This window comes from Oncorhynchus kisutch, linkage group LG29 (assembly GCF_002021735.2).
Source record: "Oncorhynchus kisutch isolate 150728-3 linkage group LG29, Okis_V2, whole genome shotgun sequence".
Taxonomy (NCBI): Eukaryota; Metazoa; Chordata; class Actinopteri; order Salmoniformes; family Salmonidae; genus Oncorhynchus; species Oncorhynchus kisutch.
The window spans coordinates 33,731,150-33,753,622 of record NC_034202.2 but is presented as its reverse complement, the minus strand read 5'-3'; the positions used below and the strand labels follow the sequence as shown (position 1 = coordinate 33,753,622).

Here is a 22,473-nt window from a genome sequence, read left to right as displayed (position 1 = left end):
TTGCCATTTTCCGTATTGACTGACCTTCATGTCTTAAAGTAATGATGGACTGTTGTTTCTCTTTGCTTATTTGAACTGTTCCTACCATAATATCGACTTGGTCTTTTACTAAATAGGGCTATCTTCTGTATACAATTCCTACTTTGTCACAACACAACTGATTGGCTCAAAGTCATTAAGAAGGTAAGAAATTCCACAAATGAACTTTTACTAGCAAGGCACACCTGTTAATTGAAATGCATTCCAGGTGACTAACTCATGAAGCTGGTTGAGAGAATTCCAAAAGTGTGCAAAGCTGTCATCAAGGCAAAGGGTGGCTACTTTGAAGAATCTCAAATATAAAATATATTTTGATTTGTTGACATTCTTTTTGGTTACTACATAATTCCATATGTGTTAATTTCATTGTGTTGATGTATTTGCTATCATTTAAGCTAGGGCTAGAGTGAAGATTGAACTGTAAGGTGTCAGGGTTGAAAGTCAAGTGAATAATTTAAGGCACTTAAGAACATTGGCTGAAAGTCAGGACCAGCTGTACAGACATTTCAATCCCTAATGGTTGGTTATGTTCTGTCTTAGCCTCAGTGTTTCTTCGTCAGATGCAGCCTTGGAAACTCTAACTTGACCATATTGTACCAGGATGGTGCTGTTTGGGAACCAGGCCATCCTCCATAGGCTATGGAAGTGGGAGACTGAGAGTGGCACCTCCTGGAGTTGGCACCACACACCAGGGCCTGCCCTCTCCTGCTCTTTTGGTTCCTTCTACACACATGTTAAGAATTAGTTAAATCCCAAACCCCCTTCCCTTGAGGGGGGGGGGGGGGCTAGGCTCTTCTTTGTGTCGTCTTCTTTCCTTTGTGTCTGTGGATCTCCCTTCTCTCCCACTGGTGGGATGTTTTTTTATGTTTGTGTTTTCTCTCTGTACTCTGTTGATGAGAAATCAATCACTCCCTCCCTGGAGGAGCACCAGCTGCTCTATGTATCGGCTGTGCCACTTGGCCTTGTGTAGATTGGCTCTGCCCTTTTTTCCCCAAAATTATTTTTATCTTCAAAATGAATCCCCCACCTTGACTCAGTAGCCTATCCAGGCCTAAAAGGAAAACAAAAAAAATGATATATTGGCCCAGCTAAGCCAAACACAACTGGGCTATGTTTATTTATCGCATGGGGATTCTTCCTGGGTTGTGTTGCAAGGGGGGAACATTTTCACTGAAAATGCTTGGCACAAAAAAAGTGGTCCGACATGACTAGAAGGAATCCTTGTAGTTTCTCAGTTTCTCAGTCAGTGGAGCAGGTGCAACACTTCTATAGTAGGTCAGAAAAGGAAAAGGCCACAATACTCTAAAGTCACCAAGAGGTTGCTTGCTCTCTCTCTCTCTCTCTCTCTGTTCTATCTCTCTCTCTATCTTCACATTTCCCAGCCCCACCTATTACATCTGTATACTCACTCTGTCTTCATATATCTTTTTCTGTAAGTGGGGAAAGTGCTTTGGTGTTTCCACTGGGTTTCTACTTCATAATTAACACCCTCCATGTGATATAATTAACACAGATGAATGACTTAAAAGGGATGAACTAAATTCTTAAAGGAGAGGATAGAAGAGAGGGAATAGCTAGCAGAGAGCTGTAGAGAAATGGCAATTAAAACCGGGAAAAGACTAAACACAAGGGGGAGTGGGGGAAGAAGAGAAGGGACTTGAACATTCACACTAGAACACAAGCCATGCTTTTATCAGACATACTGTAATGTTCCCTCTGTTTGTGCTTTCAAGGTTTTTTATATTCTCTGTTCCTTTGAAATAATAGAATTACTGGTTTGACTTGGCCACAGAAACAGGAGTTCAAAGAGTGAGATTCGAGAACTGTAAATGTACAGTATAGAATTGCGCAATACGTGTGGGTCTCTGTCTGTCTGTCTGTCTGTCTGTCTGTCTGTCTCTGTCTCGTTCCATTTTAGGTGTATTATTTGCAAGGGAAGTTGTAGTGGGGAGCTGCATTTGATAAGAGATAACAGGCCATAATGGTGGAGCTGATTGAAAGATACTGTAGATGTAACTTATTTTGATGAGAGTTGTGCCGTCGCTTTTCATGGTGCACAGAAGCATTCCGATTATTCAGCTCCAACACATTGTTAAAGGGAGACCTGTGAAAAACAATCAATTTTTTCTCTTTCTCATAGACTTGTAGTTTAATCAAAGTAGGAATCGAATTATATTTGACTTGCATTAAGCGCAGACCATTTCTTGAGGTGCTGAAAAAAAGTTAAGATCCCAGGGCTGGGAAAAATCGAATCAAAGCAATGTTCGTTTGTTTCTTTCGGCTACTTTCCACACCAAAAGCTTCTCATCTGCTTGTGTTTGTTTTCTGCCGGTATTGCATGTCAGGGAGTTGTTTTCTCTTTTGTGAACATGCTCATTGCTACTGAAGGTTGATGGGTGGGATGAATAAAGATGTAACTCTAACTGATCTTTAGCTTCAGCAAGGAAGGAAATAGAAAGGGTTTGTGTTTTTAACTCAATACGTCTATCCTGCCTCTTTCTCCACATCTAGAGGCGACAGATACTTTTGTCATTTTTGTTTGTGTTTGTTTCTTGGTACAGTATGTACTCTGTATAGCTGCAAGTATTTTGGTAGGCAGAATTAACCCATTTTATAGGGTTTAATCCTCAATCTGTTATCTTCAATTAGCATTTTCCAGACTATGAGTAATCACAGCCTCACATTCTTCTGTCTCTTACATCTGTTTACGGGACATGCTGATCCTGATCTCTCCCTCAAGCTAAGGTACTTTAGGAGTGGAGTGTATGCCTCCTCCTCTCTTCTGTTCTGTCCCCCCCTCTCTGCCTCCCTTCTCTCTCCTTCTGAAATTTGCTCATTCTTTATCTCTCTCTCTCTCTCTCTCTCTCTCTCACACACACACACACACGCACGCACACACAAATACACACACATTGAGTAGAAGATGAAAGATTTTAGCTCGAGGAAGCTGAGCAAGCTGGTCTTATTCCCCATGCTAAGCCTCACCATGGCCTATAGCTCAACAAAATGTAAACAATACATAATCTATGCACATGTGAGGCAAGGGGTCTGTCTAAATCAGCCATTTTGAGCTAGATTACACACTGTCACTGTAGAGACATCTCTGTTTTTGTACAACATGTCAGCAATCAATGCTTCAATATAGGGAAGGATGAAAACAATGGAATATATCCTGAAGAATGTATAAAATGCGTTTTGAAAATAGGTAATTTTATACATGAAGCAAATGTTTGTGCACCCAGTGATTATTCAACATACAGCTGAAGTTAGGGGGATGTTAGACGTTTGGCAGATGGCAGACAACATATGATGCATTTTTTTATCACTAGGTTTACCCATTGAGTTTTTTTTTTAAATGGGCGCGATACGATTCATGTGCCCATAAATCAGCACAATCTATAATTTCCAGCGTCTTGGATCTTATTGGGATTGTGTTTTCTGTGCTAATGCAGATACAAAAAAGATTAACAAAGAGCAAGCTACAATACGGCAAACTCAGCAAACATGGTATTTGAGGTAAATGCATTGAGGCCGCCATCCTAATGATCAACCGCCAATGGCTCTGGTTTTGGGTGCACCAATCATTTGTTTGTTGCTCTGCTAGTTTCACTCTGTTAATCAGGCTTTTTGTGTATTACTAGCTTGGTTTCCATCCAACTGGCGACAGACAGAGTCTGGTTAATGCAGGGGCTTATCAGGGCTGAAAAACTAAAAGTCAAAAAAATAAATGCATGTATACAGTATATATTATACAGTATATATTATACAGTATATATTATACAGTATATATTATACAGTATATGCTAGATATGTAATATATATTTTTTTTACTGCAACCTCCAACCCCAGGAGGATTCAGGAGCCCACTCTCAATGTGTGTAGACAGCCTGCTGCTGCCGCTCTGCTAGTCGCCAGATGCCTTGATTTGGTAACTGATTATTAAAAAATGAAAAAAATAAACTGCATGATAAATAAATGTGACTGGTCAATGGTGTGAGTCAGGGGCTGGGCCCAAGCCCATAGGGGGCCCAAGAGGCCAAAAACACACTGTTACGTTATAAAAATTAAATGGAAAAAATGGAAAAGAACCCCAGGAGCCCGCTCTCAATGTTCAAAATACACTGGCGAGCATAAATAAGCCACAGAGAATCAAAAGTTTCAACAAAAAAAGACTATGGAACACATTTTTAGCATACAGATACAGTGGGGCAAAAAAGTATTTAGTCAGCCACCAATAGTGCAAGTTCTCCCACTTAAAAAGATGAGAGAGGCCTGTAATTTTCATCATAGGTACACTTCAACTATGACAGACAAAATGAGAAAAAAATCCTGAAAATCACATTGTAGGATTTTTAATGAATTTATTAGCAAATTATGGTGGAAAATAAGAAAATTTGGTCAATAACAAAAGTTTATCTCAATACTTTGTTATATACCCTTTGTTGGCAATGACAGAGGTCAAACGTTTTCTGTAAGTCTTCACAAGGTTTTCACACACTGTTGCTGGTATTTTGGCCCATTCCTCCATGCAGATCTCCTCTAGAACAGTGATGTTTTAGGGCTGTTGCTGGGCAACACGGACTTTCAACTCCCTCCAAAGATTTTCTATGGGGTTGAGATCTGGAGACTGGCTAGGCCACTCCAGGACCTTGAAATGCTACTTACGAAGCCACTCCTTTGTTGCCCGGGTGGTGTGTTTGGGATCATTGTCATGCTGAAAGACCCAGCCACGTTTCATCTTCAATGCCCTTGCTGATGGAAGGAGGTTTTCACTCAAAATCTCACAATACATGGCCCCATTCATTCTTTCCTTTACACGGATCAGTCGTCCTGGTCCCTTTGCAGAAAAACAGCCCCAAAGCATGATGTTTCCACCCCCATGCTTCACAGTAGGTATGGTGTTCTTTGGATGTAACTCAGCATTCTTTATCCTCCAAACACGACGAGTTGAGTTTTTACCAAAAAGTTATATTTTGGTTTCATCTGACCATATGACATTCTCCCAATCTTCTTCTGGATCATCCAAATGCTCTCTAGCAAACTTCAGAGGGGCCTGGCCATGTACTGGCTTAAGCAGGGGGACACGTCTGGCACTGCAGGATTTGAGTCCCTGGCGGCGTCGTGTGTTACTGATGGTAGGCTTTGTTACTTTGGTCCCAGCTCTCTGCAGGTCATTCACTAGGTCCCCCCGTGTGGTTCTGGGATTTTTGCTCAACGTTCTTGTGATCATTTTGACCCCACGGGGTGAGATCTTGCGTGGAGCCCCAGATCGAGGGAGATTATCAGTGGTCTTGTATGTCTTCCATTTCCTAATAATTGCTCCCACAGTTGATTTCTTCAAACCAAGCTGCTTACCTATTGCAGATTCAGTCTTCCCAGCCTGGTGCAGGTCTACAATTTTGTTTCTGGTGTCCTTGGACAGCTCTTTGGTCTTGGCCATAGTGGAGTTTGGAGTGTGACTGTTTGAGGTTGTGGACAGGTGTCTTTTATACTGATAACAAGTTCGAACAGGTGCCATTAATACAGGTAACGAGTGGAGGACAGAGAAGCCTCTTAAAGAAGAAGTTACAGGTCTGTGAGAGCCAGAAATCTTTGTAGGTGACCAAATACTTATTTTCCACCATAATTTGCAAATAAATTCATAAAAGTCCTACAATGTGATTTTTAAAATTTTTATAAAAATTTTTGAAGTGTACCTATGATGAAAATTACAGGCCTCTCTCATCTTTTTAAGTGGGAGATCTTGCACAATTGGTGGCTGACTAAATACTTTTTTGCCCCACTGTAACTGCCAAAATAAAGGAAACCTCGGGAGAGGCGAAGGTTGAAAGTCATGCGTCCTCCGGTACACAACCCAACCAAGCCGCACTGCTTCTTAACACAGCGTGCATCCAACCCGGAAGCCAGCCGCACCAATGTGTCGGAGGAAACACCGTGCACCTGGCAACCTTGGTTAGCGTGCACTGCGCCCGGCCCGCCACAGGAGTCGCTGGTGCGCGATGAAACAAGGATATCCCTACCGGCCAAACCCTCCCTAACCCGGACGACGCTAGGCCAATTGTGCGTCGCCCCACGGACCTCCCGGTCACGGCCGGTTACAACAGAGCCTGGGCGCTAACCCAGAGTCTCTGGTGGCACAGCTGGCACTGCAGTACGGCGCCCTTAACCACTGCGCCACCCGGGAGGCATCCTTGACCCATCAATGGTACCATACCTGAAATAATTGGATAATTGCTTTTTGGAATCTTTCAGGGCTAGAATCAGTTCTTTAAAATCAATTTTCAGCCTTTCCGTGCTAGCCCTCCTCATGTTATTTAACCCCACATGTCGTAGTACTTTCCCAAGTTGTAGTGGGAGGACACACGACATATCATCGCGTCACTCCAAGTTTACTTTGATATGATGGTTATTATATAAATATTTGCCATAAAGACGGTTCCACCGCCATTTATTGCATAATTACATTTACCAACACAAAACGATTTGTCTAGCATCTTGTCTAGCATCATTGTCTAGCATCATTTTGTTTTGTCGACATTTGTAAAGTTACTGACAAATTAGCTGATTTCATCAGGCTTGTCTTGATGTTGATGTTAATGTTGCCACTATGAAGTGTCATGTTTTGGTAAAAATATGGCTATTTCTGTATTAAAGGCCCAGTGCAGTCAAAAATGTGATTTTTCTGTGTTTTATATATATTTCCATATCATAAATTATGATAATGCATTTTTTGTGTAAATGTTGTTTGAAAGGACAGCCTGAAATATCACCCTGATTTGGTGGAATGGAGTTTTGGCTTGCCTGGTGACATCACCAGGTGTTAAATTAGTTAATAGACCAATAAGAAAGAGTTCTAAACCTCTCTGCCAATAACAGCTAGTTTTCAGTTTCCCCCTTCCCCCGCAGACCACTCCCAGACAGTCCTAGCAAAATTCTTGCTTGAGAAAGATATTTTGTTAGTTTTCAACTGAAATGGTAAAAAATAATCACAGTAAAATATTTAATTGTCACCAGGAAATAATTTTATATTGAAATAAAAATGGCTGTATTGGACCTTTAGGTAATGGTAAGATCTGACATTGGACATATCTCCTCATAATTGAATAGGTAAAACGTTTGCTCCTTCTGCCTTGCTTAGGTAGGGGGAGTGACAATTATCCTGTTTTGGGGGTAACGCATGTTGCTAACTCCCAAGGGGAAGAGCAATGTTTACCACGGTATAAGATCATTGTTTACAGTTCAAGTATATAAAGTTGAAGTCGAAAGTTTACATACACTTAGGTTGGAGTTGTCATGACGTTGGCCTGGGGGTAGGTTTATGACAGTCATAAATACCTCTTCCCCCCCTTTTCCTCTCACTACCCTACTGATGTGAAATTTGAAAACCCCTTGGTTAACAAAGAGATTCTGGGAACATCAGAAGGTGGGAGGGAAATTAACTATATTCTGGTAATCCGACCAATTGAATTTATGCGGTGGTACTTAATGAATATGATGACAGTTCGGTTGTCATCTGAGACATTCTCCTCAATGATAGGAGGACATAAACTCTACCGTAGAAAGTCTACACATCAGAGTTATCGGATTCACATGGAATTGTTGTTCAATTTAAATGTTTGAATATAAATGATTGGTGAAAAGATTCAATGTAATTTTAGCTTCCAAATGAGAGATTTGGGTTTTCATAAGATAGGGCTCTGCTCAATCAGTGATCCGCCCCTGTGAAGAGACATGGGCTGTAGACTGTGAAACACGCTCTTCTCCCTCCACTTTATAAGCCCTTGACAACAATATAACCTGCTGTTCCAAGTACGTGAGGTCTGCAGCCTCTGCGTTAAAAGGACTAACATGTCAACTACAGAACTAAGCCAACCTCAGCGTGAGCTTTGGTTGTGAATGGTATGAACTTTGAACTCTTATTCACTACAGAAGTGATACCTCCTAGCTGTTGAGTTAGCCACAGCAGCTGCAAACGCAGGCTAGGAAAGGACAGACAGAGTATCCCATCTACCACACAACAACGTTACTACAACGTATCCAATTGACAACCAGAGACATTCTTCAAAGGACAAAGGACTCGGTTTGGCAACACGGCCTTCCATCTACCACCAACCTACCGAAGCGCAGCTCAGAGTAAATATTTATCGCATTTTCCTTTTCCAAATGGGCGGTAATTTAGAATGCATAAGATACTGTATTTACGATAGCACAGCTTCTCCCTTTGTCCCTCAGTCTTCCCGCTCTTTCACTCAAACCCAGCCCCTTTTCTTTTGTGTAACCAGCTGTCATATCTGTTTCCGCCCGCTAGGGCCGTTTTCCTTTATGACGTAATATGTAATTCTGTGTGATTAGTTAGGTATTTAGTAAATAAATAATTAAACCCAATTTTGTATTGCTGATTCAACTTGGTAGCCAGGGTTCGTGAAGAATTTTCTACTTTCACATGAGACTGAACTAAGGTGACGATTAATATTGACTGCTATTGATGTAATATATTACTAGGTATTTAAGAGTTTATTCTGAAGATAACAGCTCTATAAATATTATTTCGTGGTGCCCCGACTCTCTAGTTAATTACATTTACATGATTAGCTCAATCAGGTCATATGAATTACGGAGAAACGATTTTAAAGAATAGCATGTCATATCACTTAATCCGGCATAGCCAAAGACACGACAGAGTCATTAAAACTCGTTTTTCAACCACTCCACAAATTTCTTGTTAACAAACTACTGTCAAGTCGGTTAGGTCTTTGTGCATGACAATTGTTTACAGACAGATTATTTCACTTATAACTCACTGTATCACAATTCCAGTGGGTCAGAAGTTTACTGTTTAGAAGCTTCTGTTGGGCTAATTGACATCATTTGAGTCAATTGGAGGTGTACCTGTTAATGTATTTCAAGGCCTACCTTCAAACTCAGTGCCTCTTTGCTTGACATCATGGAAAAATCAAAAGAAATCAGCCAATCATCAGAAAAGAATATAGGCCTCCACAAGTCTGGCTCATCTTTGGGAGCAATTTCCAAATGCCTGAAGGTACCACATCCTTCTGTACAACCAATAGTACGCAAGTATAAACACCATGGGACCATGCAGCCTTCATACCGCTCAGGAAGGAGACACCTTCTGTCTCATAGAGATGAACGTACTTTGATGAACCGTTCTCCAAAACCGCCATAAAAAAGCCAGACTACGGTTTGCAACTGCACATGGGGACAAAGATCGTACTTTTTGGAGTTATGTCCTCTGGTCTGATGAAACAAAAATAGAGCTGTTTGGCCATAATGACCATCGTTATGTTTGGAGGAAAAAGGGGGAGGCTTGCAAGCCGAAGAACACCATCCCAACCGTGAAGCACGGGTTGGCAGCATCATGTTGTGGGGGTTCTTTGCTGCAGGAGGGACTGGTGCACTTCACAAAATAGATTGCATCATGAGGAAGGGAGGTTATGTGGATATATTGAAGCAACATCTCAAGACATCAGTCAGGAAGTTAAAGCTTGGTCTCAAATGGGTCTTCCAAATTGATAATGACCCCAAGCAGACTTCCAAAGTTGTGGCAAATTGGCTTAAGGACAACAAAGTCAAGGGTCCCATAAGCCATCTTGCCACAATTTTGCAGAACTGAAAAAGCGTGTGCGAGCAAGGAGGCCTACAAACCTGACTCAATTACACCAGCTCTGTCAGGAGGAATGGGCCAAATTCACCCAACTTATTGTGGGAAGCTTGAGGAAAGCTACCAGAAACATTTGACCCAAGTGAAACAATTTAAAGGCAATGCTACCAAATACTAATTGAGTGTATGTAAACTTCCTACCCACTGGGAATGTGATGAAAGAAATACAATTATGAAATAAATAAAATCTGAAATAAATCATTCTCTCTCTCTACTATTATTCTGACATTTCACATTCTTAAAATAAAGTGGTGATCCTAACTGACCTAAGACATGGAATTTGTACTTGGATTAAATGTCAGGAATGGTGAAAACTGAGTTTAAATGTATTTGGCTAAGGTGTATTTAAACTTCCGACTTCAACTGTATGTATTTAGTTATGTAATGACTATTACCTGAATCTGTGCATTTAATGCATTTATTTTGTGCCATTAATTGTTGATTGGTGCATAATGTTTTTTTTCCAAGGTGAGGCCTTGATATTAATGTACAGTATAAAATGTCTGCCATTCCTGTAGTGACCAGACACAGGACAGGTTGCTACATTGTTGCTAACAGGCATTATTGAGGCCTGGATGTACGTGTTGGTGTGGACATTATTACTGTTATTTGATATCTGTCCATTTGATGTTCCTGTTTGTTCATCCTGTTCATTATGACATTCTTTTACAATATTAATGACACACATAATCATGACACCATTCATTCTAAAAAATACTGGTAACCATTTTTTAAACAGCCACAAAAAAAATCTAACTGAATTTATAGCTGATTAGTGTATTTTAACGTTTTAATACCTTTGGAAAATCCTGTCAGAATGGAAGAAGTGTCTGAGAAAAATAAGTGTGAGGCCACTCCCCCACTTCAGCAGCAGCAACTAACGGCTGGCGATTTCTCTCTGAACTTAGAGAGGTTTATCAGGGACACTGTTCCTTGTTACGTGTTTGGCAATATGGTCAGAGAGATAACTCTTGGAAAAGGCATGTTTTATCCCGCCGGCGACAGTTGTGAAAACGCAATCATTGGTGTATGAACTCTGAAGGATGCCTTGAGGATCCCACATTGACAAGGCTGTTTTCCCCTTCAAATAAAATGCATGATGCATTATTGACGTGTGTGTGTGTGTGTGTGTGTGTGTGTGTGTGTGTGTGTGTGTGTGTGTGTGTGTGTGTGTGTGTGTGTGTGTGTGTGTGTGTGTGTGTGTGTGTGTGTGTGTGTGAGGCTGTGAACAAAACTCAACTCTCTGCTAGTCAAGGCCACAACTGACAATATACTGTACCAGGACAGAGATCTGTCTTTCAGAGTTTGCAGCTCTTACGAGAGATGGTAAATATTAGATTATAATTTAATTGTGATGTGATACCTTAGAAAGTGACTTATTCTCTCTGTCTTTTCCCAGGAGTACACCATCGATGTGTTCTTCCGTCAGAGCTGGAGGGATGAGAGGCTGAAGTTTGACGGGCCCATGCAGGTCCTGCCTCTTAACAACCTCCTGGCCAGTAAGATCTGGACTCCAGACACCTTCTTCCACAACGGGAAGAAATCTGTGGCCCACAACATGACCACACCCAACAAACTGCTACGACTGGTGGACAACGGTACCCTGCTTTACACTATGAGGTGAGCCACCTGACATTTCTCAAATCACATAGAACATTACCCTTTATTCACCTATAGCACCAAGATTGAATACTTTCAAAGTGATGTTGATCCATTGTATACTCCACTGCCACCTGTCACTACTGCCTCCCCAAACACCACCACCACCACCAAAATCATATCATTACTCAATTGCATATTACTTCTAGCCCAAAAGTGGGTTAGCAGAGTCTGAGGTGGGCGAGTAGGCCTGAGGCCAGCTAGTGGAATGACAGGGGGTTAGCAAAGGTGGGCCAGTAGGCCTGAGACCAGCTAGGGACTGACAGGGGGTTAGCAAAGGTGGGTCAGTAGGCCTGAGTCCAGCTAGTGGACAGACAGGGGGTTAGCAAAGGTGGGTCAGTAGGCCTGAGACCAGCTAGTGGACTGACAGGGGGTTAGCAAAGGTGGGTCAGTAGGCCTGAGACCAGCTAGTGGACTGACAGGGGGTTAGCAAAGGTGGGTCAGTAGGCCTGAGGCCGGCTAGTGGACTGACAGGGGGTCAGCAAAGGTGGGTCAGTAGGCCTGAGGCCAGCTAGTGGACTGACAGGGGGTTAGCAAAGGTGGGTCAGTAGGCCTGAGACCAGCTAGTGGCCTGAACTGCACTCAGAGGTACTTTGATGAATGAAGGTGGTAATTGACTAGTGGATGTCTGGGCCCAGAGCTATCCAAAGCAATGTGTCTGACTACCAGGGGACTGAGCGGTCTTTCTCTGCAACCAGTCTGGCACAGCACATGCTTCATGGGGGAAGATATAGTGTAACTATGCTCCTCTATCCACCCTCTCTTGTTCAGAGGATGATAACTATGATGTACCTAAAGGACTGTATGTCCTGAGAAGAAAATGCTACTGCGAGGAGAAACCACTCAGCCAGTGTACACTCATAGAAAAAAAGGTTCCACAAGGGCTCTTCGGATGTCCCCGTAGGATAACAATTTTTGGTTCCAGGAAGCCACTGTAGAAATAGTTCTACATGGAACTCGAAAGGGTTCTACCTGCAACCAAAAAGGGTTCTTCAAATGGTTCTCCTATGGGGCCAGCCAAATAACCCTTTAAGGTTCTAGATAGCATCTTTTTTTGTAAGAGTGTACTGTGTAGCTGCTTAGACATCCTCAGAAAGCTTGAGTAAAATTGTATTGCTTATTTAACAAACCTGTAGCAGCAAGAACTATTGAATCACTTCGCTACAGCGAGAACCTGTCCGCCACTCTCAATCTCCTCATCAAGTATTGCTTTTGAATTGCTTGACATATAACCCTTAACCAAAATCTGAATCTAAGTAGGGCTCTTCATTTGATAATGGTTTGTCCACAGGGACTGATAATTACAGTTGCTCTGGGTAGAGTTAATTTGCCTGTGAATTTCATGCTGCAGTTTTCACGTAGAAAGAGGGAGGAACTCCATTCTTTTCCAGGCTGGGTTTCTTATGAGTTCATTTGATGTGGCTCTGATTCTCCTGAGGCTAAGAATAACATTTGAATTTGGATAGATTATTAAAAAGCCTGTCACTTTTTCATTTGCGAGCAAAGATAGTGTGTTGCAAGGCGAGTTGCTATCAAAGGCTTTTTGACTATTCTAGACACTGCATTAAGGCAAACAAGATACAAAAATAGTCAAACTAGTTTATAAATAGTTTTTAAATAGTATGAATAGAAACTTTGGAAATTAGTATACAGTATTAATTATGTTTGATTATTCATTCCATTATTAGTATTAATTTAATTAATTTCCAATATTCTAGGAAATGCCAAGAGCAGGCAATTTAGGAATGGTTACATGTTCTGGCCTAGTTCACCTCAATGAAATTGATGATTATGATTGCATTTCTTTTTGCCAGTTTCAGTTTCCATCCTGCATTCTTGCTACATATATTATTACAGCATTCAAGCACGACTTTCCCTGAAATTGTTCAATGTGTCATCATCCTCATCACCTTCAACATCCGTGTCGGCGACACTTGCATGAATGCACACTATCTCAGCACACGCTGTCATGTGATCTGGGGCCACAACCAAACCAGAACCTTTACGCTTTACAACATAATAAAACACTTAGGTTGCGTAATATGTTTACTTAGTGGGTGACACATGAGATCTTTCAGAAAGCCTGCTAAAGTGTGTTACAGATGTCGGATCTTAATTTGAACCCTTTTGCCGCAGGAGGAAAGTAATCCTACAGCAGGAGGATTTGAAAACCTGAAGAAATATTTAGGGGGCAGCTGGAAGCTGTGTATACAACGCACGCTGCACTTACATTTGACCTTATGTAGGCTACGTGCAGCCTAAAGCGTGTCTCGTGTTCATTCTTATGTGGATTATAATAAATTGACATATTTGTAGGGGGAAGATGTATTTTTTGTTCGGGGAAATATATATTTTTAGATCAATTGTTTAATATGTTGAAGGCAAGTAGACTAAATGATTGGTTTCCTCAGTGCCTGTGTGGTCCAGCGGTTACAGATGCTAACAGAGTTGTCATGGGTTCGATTCCAGCTCACTGCTCATGGATGAGTGTCTATTTTTGCCGCATTAATTCTGCATGGTTACAAGGTTAATTCTGCATGGTTACAAGGTTAATTCTGCGTGGTTACAAGGTTAATTCTGCATGGTTACAAGGTTAATTCTGCGTGGTTACAAGGGTAATTCTGCGTGGTTACAAGGTTAATTCTGCATGGTTACAAGGGTAATTCTGCGTGGTTACAAGGTTAATTCTGCATGGTTACAAGGTTAATTCTGCGTGGTTACAAGGTTAATTCTGCGTGGTTACAGGGTTAAAACAGAAACAACTCAAAGGTTAATGCCTCGATCACACCGACAGCATCATTGCATTTTGGTGCACCAGAAGTACATACATTTCCAATAGAACGCTGCGTTTGCCTTGCAGCACTGCATTGCAGAGGCAGTTGCAGTGCTTTCTGTGTTGTGCATACGTTGGATTTATTGAAAGTATGCATGAACTTGTATGCATAGATGGCTTGACAGAAATGGTAGCAGAAGGTGAATGTTGAACTTTTGTTGCACACATATCCAAATGATGCTGCAAACCAATTTGCGCAATGACTCTGTCGGGGCGTAACAGTTTAGGCATTCAATCCCGAGCGGTTTAAGGTTAGGGCTATGGTTTGGCATTGTGATCTGCCTGAGCGAAGTGGCGTATCCAACTCCACGAAGGGGATAAAGGGGGTTTAGCCCCCTCAGTTCAAACTAGTGCCCCTCAGTTTTAGTTTTATGTCCCTATATAAAAATAGCTAAAATGTTCAAATGATTGAGTCTCAGATTGGCACAAAAACAATCTGTATCTTTGCTACACTGTGTCAGCACAATGGACAGAGCATGCCATGGTGTGTGTAGTGGGGCTATGGTAAGCCACTTGGGCGGTTAGGTGTGACTCTTTAGGGGCTTCCAAAAAAAGCAGGGAAAAAACACTTCTCATCTCTGTAGTAGACTAAATGAATAACCTGATACGCTTCCACCTGTAATATTTGATTTTAAAATAATAAGAGCAGGGTCAGGTTTACCAGTCTGACCATGGTGAGGACATTGTGTCATTTACACACAAATAATAATCATCTTCAAGACCATCACGTCACTTCCTGTTGAACTCGCATCACGGAACCTGGGAGAGCTTGGTTGGGAGAGCTTGGTTGGGAGAGCTTGGTTGGGAGAGCTCGGTTGGGAGAGCTCGGTTGGGAGAGCTCGGTTGGGAGAGCTCGGTTGGGAGAGCTCGGTTGGGAGAGCTCGGTTGGGAGAGCTCGGTTGGGAGAGCTCGGTTGGGAGAGCTCGGTTGGGAGAGCTTGGTTGGGAGAGCTTGGTTGGGAGAGCTTGGTTGGGAGAGCTTGGTTGGGAGAGCTTGGTTGGGAGAGCTTGGTTGGGAGAGCTCGGATGTTTTGGAAAGTTTGTTGTTTTGGAAAGTTTTGAAAATCTATTGAAAACAATTGATTACTAACTAGCTACCTTTTGAGTTCGGATCCCACGATGTGGTTGACACCAGTTGCTATCTGTCCAGTGATCCTGCCGACCAAGGCCGGGTCTGAGGAGCTGCTCAGCTTGATGAGTTTAAACAGGAGAACGGCAAGATGACAGCATTCTGTAAGTCATTGAGAGAGGACATCCATTCTGTATGTGAATCCATGATAACAATGACAGAGAAATCAGACTCGATGGACAATCAAGGCGGAACAACATGGTTGTGGACGGAATTGCAGAATCTCCACATGAGACCTGGATGGAGTCTGAGGACAAAGTGAGGGAAATTATCTCGGAGATACTGAAGATGGACCACAGGTAGATTTAGGTGGACTGGAAAACCCACCACTGGCCCAGGTGACAGGCCCAGGCGAATAGTGGTCAAGTTGCTGAGGTTCAAGGACAAGGTAGCTGTTCTGGAAACAGCCAAGAACTTTAGAGGAACGTACATCATCCTCAATAAGGACTATCCTGAAGCTGTGTGCCAGAAGAGGAAGAACTGATCCCAGCCATGAAAGCTGCCAGAGCCATGGGGACATTGCTTACATCCTCTATGACAGGCTCATTGTCCACCCTCCCTCCCAAAAGCCTTGAAGGGATAAGAGAGCCACGCCTATGGGTTTGTATCTTCAAGCACATGCACACACTTGCACACACCAAATGATTAATGGACTTCTGGATGTATATTTTTTTCTCTTGCTTTTTTATATATTATGTCTATCTGATAAGCTACCCAGGAAAGGGCAAAAAAATAGCCCATATTAATATACACTACATGAACAAAAGTATGTGGACACCTGCATTTCGAACATCTCATTCCAAAATCATGGGCATTAATATCGAGTTGGTCCCCTTTACTGCTATGACAGCCTCCACTTTTCTGGGAAGGGTTTCCACTAGATGTTGGAACATTGCTGTCGACTTGGTTCCATTCAGCCACAAGAGCATTAGTGAGGTCAGGCACTGTGCGATTAGGTCTGGCTCGCAGTCGGTGTTCCAATTCATCCCAAAGGTGTTCAATGGAGTTGAGGTCAGGTTCTGTGCAGGCCAGTCAAGTTCTTCCACACCAATCTTGACAAACCATTTCTGTAAGGACCTCGCTTTGTGCACGGGAGCATTGCCATACTGAAACAGGAAAGGGCCTTCCACAAGCTGTTGCCACATAGTTGGAAGCACAGAATTGTCTAGAATGTCATTGTATGCTGTAGAGATAAGATTTCCCTTGACTGTAACTAAAGGGACTAGCCTGAACTGTGAAAAACAGCCCCAGACCATTATTCCTCCTCCACCAAACTTGACAGGGCTATACATTCGAGCAGGTAGAGTTCTCCTGGCATCTGCCAAACCCAGATTCGTCCATCGAACTGCCAGATGGTGAAGCATGATTCATCACCCCAGAGAACGAGTTTCTACTGCTCCCGAGTCCAATGACAGCAAGCTTTACATCACTCCAGCCGACGCTTGGCATTGCGCATGGTGATCTTAAGCTTGTGTGTGGCTTGTGTGTGGCAATGGAAACCCACTTCATAAAGCTCCCGACAAACAGTTCTTGTGCTGAAGTTGCTTCCAGAGGCAGTTTGGAACTTGCAACCAAGGACAGACTATTTTTACGTGCTGCGCGCTTCAGCACTCGGCGGTCCCGTTCTGTGGCCTACCACTTTGCGGCTGAGCAGTTGTTGCTCCTAGACGTTTCCACTTCACAATGATAGCACTTACAGTTGACCAGAGCAGCTCTAGCAGGGCAGAAATTTCACGAACTGACTTGTTGGTAATGTGGCATCCAATGATGGTGCCACGTTGAAAGTCACTGAGCTCTTCAGTAAGGCCATTCTACTGCCAATGTTTGTCTATGTCAGCAACAGGTGTGACTGAAATAGCTGAATCCACTCATTTGAAATGGTGCTCACATACTTTTGTATATATAGTGTATGTAGTCTTAGAAATAAGATTCATGAAATCAGCAACTTGCTAACATCAGATAACATTCATATGTTAGCCATTTCTGAGACTCACTTAAATAATTAATTTGATGATACAGCAGTAGCAATGCAAGGATATAACATCCATAGAAGAGGCATGAATGCTTATCGGGGAGGTGTTATTCAGAGCCATATCCATGTAATGCTTAGAGAAGATCTTATGTCAAGGCTTTTTGAAGTTTTATGGTTGCAGGTTCACCTGGCATATCTAAAACATGTTATTTTGGGGTGTTGCTATCGGCAAACCAAGTGCTAACAGTCCGTATCTAAATCATATGTGTGAAATGCTTGATAGTATGCTGTGTCGTGTCTTTGGCTATGCCGGATTAAGTGATATGACATGCTATTCTATGAAATAATTTATCCGTAATTAATATTATCTGATTGAGCTAATCATGTAAATGTAATTAACTAGAGAGTTTGGCACCACAAAATAATATTTATAGAGCTGTTATCTTCCGAATAAACTCTTAAAGACCTAGTAATATTTTACATCAATAGCAGTCAATATTAATCGTCATCTTAATTCAATCTCATCTGAAAGTTGTAAATTCTTGATTATCTGCACGAACCCTGGCAAATAGGTTGAATCAGCAATACAAAATTGGGGTTAATCATTTATTTACTAAATACCTAACTAATCACACAGAATTACACATACCCATAATTAATGATAACTTGATTACAAATTACGTCATAAAGGAAAACATCCCTAGCGGGCGGAACAGATATGACAGCTTGTTACACAAAAGAAAAGGGGCTGGGTTTGAGTGAAAGAGCGGGAAGACTGAGGAACAAAGAGAAGAAGCTGCGCTATCGTAAATACAGTATCTTATGCATTCTAAATTTCCGCCCATTTGGAAAAGGAAAATGCAATAAATATTTACTCTGAGCTGCGCTTCAGTAGGTTGGTGGTAGATGGAAGGCCGTGTTGCCCAACCAAGTCCTTTGAAAAATGTCTCTGGTTGTCAATTGGATATGTTGTAGTAACGTTGTTGTGTGATAGACAGGATACTCTGTCTGTTCCTTCCTCACCCTCGTTTGCAGCGGCTGATGCTAACTCAACGGCTAGGAGGTATCACTTCTGTAGTGAATAAGAGTTCAAAGTTCATACCATTCGCAACCAAAGCTCACGCTGATGTTGGCTTCGTTCTGTAGTTATTATCTGAACCATTCTGACATCGGACCGTCGTCCTCACGTCCTTGGAACAGGAGGTTATATTGTCGTCAAGGGCTTATATAGGAAGGGAGAGGAGGGCGTGTTTGAAAAGTTTTATAGCCCATGTCCCTTCACAGTGGCAGGCCACTGATTGAGCAGAGCCCTATCTTATGAAAACCCAAATCTCACATTTTTGAAGCTAAAATCACATTTCATCCCATCATGAATAATTTCATATTCAAACATTTAAATTGAACAACAATTCCATGTGAATCCGATAACTCTGATGTGTAGACTTTCCACTGTAGTGTTTATGTCATCTTATCATTGATGAGAACCGAACTGACATATGTTCCATTGGTTGGATTACCAGAATATAGTTCATTTCCCCCCACCTTCTGATGTTCCCAGAATCTCTATGTTAACCAAAGGTTTTGCAAATGTAACATCAGTAGGGTAGAGAGAGGAAAAAGGATGGAAGAGGTAGGCCAACGTCATGAGAGTCCCCCAATGTTGGGTTCGATCTTGCGATTAACCTGCATGTTGCATACCAACATAAAAATGACCGTGGGTTGTCCTTGTTGTGGACCATCGTTGTGGTGCCCATCTAGTGGTCGACCCGGGAAGGGATTCTGCGAATGAAGTCCGCTCCATGGCTGGACAGCAGATGTCCAGTTGAAAGTTGCTGTTGCAGTCCCCCCTCTGGTGGTCGACCCGGGTAGGGTGTCTGCAAATGAAGAAGTCTGCTCCATGGCTGGGCAGCGGATGTCCGGATTGGGATCGCCGTTCTGGACCCGTCGTCTGGTCGTCCAGAATGGAAGATCTGGGCAGTAACTTAGGCGGATGTTAACAACGCACACACACTCATGAAATATATCATTACATTTCCTCCCAAATAAGCAGCGTTGTGTCACTAACTGATGGTTGTATGGGGAAGTTGTTTATGGCTCTGTAACTTTCTACGTGCCGAAGAAAATGAAACAAAATGAATGAAAGCATAAACAAAACTAAATATAGTTATGCCACCTTAATCATCTAATTGGACTGTATTCTATCTATGTCCATGGTCTTGGCAAAATAGCCCTATCATGGCATTGTCTAATGTCATATCTAGGGCTTTCCTAATTTGCGGGGTGTTGATTAGGGTACTATCCTACGTTGATAACTATATGATAAATCTACAGCTGTAAAGCACTAGTTTTGGGCAGTCTACAGGGATGATGTATGTACTTCCGGGAAGAATAATGGTGAGTGCTGTAGCTGTACAGTTAAAGGCCTCAAAATAAATGTTCAACTTTACTAAGGCTGGTATTTTGCTCGGACCCTTAAGTGATCCTAGCATAAATCCTAATTGGATGTTCCGTTGTGCATGTGCGTTTATGCTTACGCAAGCGCACATGTCAAGGGAAGGAAACCAAGTATCCTGGCAGATTACAACTTGTTCGGAATGAGTCTGACGTAGTCAGGTAATTTTCAGGTCAATGCCTGGAGGTCAGTCAGAATTGGTGTCAAGGGAGTCTGTAGTGGTTTTACTACCAGTCACTGTCTTCCAGTGACGGTAGGTATGAAGAAGTATACTTCATAGCTATGTTATCCACGGAGGAGCTAACCTCATGACGGAAGTACTCTAAGTATTAGACCAGTCGTACGTGGTGTGATCGTGGTTCATGACTTCTAATAACTTTTCTCCTGAACGGAGGGTTCTATTTATTAGTGATATGTGTGTTAACCATTGGAAAAGTGCAATGGAGATTCCCCTTCCCAGTGTTGCACTCTGAGTGACTCCTATGTTGCTGTTCTGCTCCTCACTGTTCTTAAAGGGGAGTTTACAACTAGATTTGATTTATGCTCTGGTGGTCTCGTACGGTGTTGTCCGTAGTCTCGCCCCTCCACCGGCCTCGATAAGGCTCATCATGGGTCTGGGCTACTATTCCCCCCCTTTGTGTTTCGGGACCCACCCTGTCAGGGTAGCCATCCAGCGCGTCCTCTATGTCAGCTAGGAACGTCTCATTATCGTTTGGCTGACATGGAACGGGGTCAAAGGTGGGGAAATTCTTGACGAGTTTGTCAAGGTATTCCGCGTCAAGCGGGCGGAGAGGGTTGGCTTCATCCTGTGGGGAAAGTGGGGCCGAAAGGCCAAGAGGAGAAGCCAAGCTTTGGCTTTGTTGGCCAAGAGGTGCCGTATTACTCAGTGCCGAATGGCCAAGACGAGAAGACTGAGGAACACTTAATGGAGGCAATGTCTGAAACCTATCGTCTTCACTCCTTTGAGTGTAGGGCTCCGGTTGCTTGGATGGATAGCCACGCTGTAGAGCGTGACCATTCTGGACTTCCTCCAGATGGTACCTAAGGGTGGTATTCTGCTGCAATGCAGAGTCCACTTAAGCGCTTAGAGTACTGATTTTGGACATATGAGTGTCGCACTTGCTCCTTTAGGTCTCAAACTTATCTGTCATGGTTTGCAGATAGAGGTCTTGAGTACAGAGCGAGAGATTCAGTGATGAGATTTCTTCCGCTTGCTTAGAAATCAAGATTTCCATCTTCATCACCTGAGTTCTCTCATCATTCATTTGGTCAGCGACTTCAATGAGTTCTGTTGATTTGTCATCCAACTTAGTCATTGTGTTCATTAATTGATTGTCTTTGGTCTGCAGAATTCTGAGTAGAACCGTGTTACCGAGTAATGTTCAACAAAACTGCCTGCATGTTATCAAATTGCGCGCTCCTGTTTGTAGATACCTCAACAGAGTATGACTGTAGCAGTGACTATGACTGTAGCAGTGAGTAGGTCCGGAAACATGTTGGACGAAACCTACTGAGTCGATGATGGCTCCAAAAGCCTTTTGGAGTGGGTCGGTGGACTTTACCATGTGAATATTAGTCACCAAAAATTACAATATTATCTGCCATGACTACAAGATCCGATAATAATTCAGGGAACTCAGTAAGGAACGCTGTATACGGCCCAAGAGGCCTGTAAACAGTACCTATAAAAGTGATTGAGTAAGCTGCATAGATTTCATGACTTGAAGCTGAAAAGATGAAAACGCAGTCGTTTTTTTATTTTTATAAATGTTAGCAACACCTCTGCCTTTGTGGGATGCGCGGTGATATGGTCACTAGTGTAACCAGGAGGAGAGGCCTCATTTAACACAGTAAATTCATCAGGCTTAAGCCATGTTTCAGTCAGGCCAATCACATAAAGATTATGATCAGTGATTAGTTCATTGACTATAACTGCCTTGGAAGTGAGGGATCTAACATTAAGTAGCTCTATTTTTAGATGTGAGATATCACAATCTCTTTCAATAATGACAGTCTTTATTCCAGTGAGATTGCTAAGGCGAATACTGCCGTTTAGTTTTGCCCAACCGAGATCGAGTACATTCTCAATAGGGATCGCTGAGCTGACTACACTGACTGTGCTAGTGGCAGACTCCACTAAGCTGGCAGGCTGGCTAACAGCCTGCTGCCTGGCCTGCACCCTATCTCATTGTGGAGCTAGGGGAGTTAGAGCCCTGTCTATGTTCGTAGATAAGATGAGAGCACCCCTCCACCCCTCTTGGTCCTGTTTGTGGGTGAGTCCTAGAAAGAGGGCCAGTTATCTCCAAATTCTATCTTTTGGGAAGGGCAGAAAGCAGTTTTCAACCAGTGATTGAGTTGTGAGACTTTGCTGTAGAGCTCATCACTCCCCCTAACTGCGAGGGGGCCAGAGACAATTACTCAATGCGACACATCTTTCTGGCTGATTTACACGCTGAAGCTATGTTGCGCTTGGTGACCTCTGACTGTTTCATCCTAACATCGTTGGTGCTGACGTGGATAACATTATCCCTATACTCTCTACAATCGCCAGTTTTAGCCTTAGCCAGCACAATCTTCAGATTAGCCTTAACGTCGGTAGCCCTGCCCCCTGGTAAACAGTGTATGATCGCTGGATGATTCGTTTTAGGTCTAATATTATTGGTAATGGAGTCGCCAATGAATAGGGTTTTCAATTTGTCAGAGCTAATGGT

General features: G+C 42.6%; 1 protein-coding gene across 3 annotated transcripts in view; it reads left to right on the top strand.

The window, feature by feature from the left end:
- The window catches only part of LOC109874123 (gamma-aminobutyric acid receptor subunit alpha-3-like), a 139,763-nt gene that overhangs the window by 79,426 nt on the left and 37,864 nt on the right, over positions 1-22,473 (top strand). For all 3 annotated transcript variants that reach the window (XM_020465913.2, XM_020465914.2, XM_020465912.2), the window contains exon 5: positions 11,118-11,338. In XM_020465913.2, the coding sequence (XP_020321502.1) occupies positions 11,118-11,338 (221 nt within the window). The remainder of the gene's footprint in view (positions 1-11,117; positions 11,339-22,473) is intronic.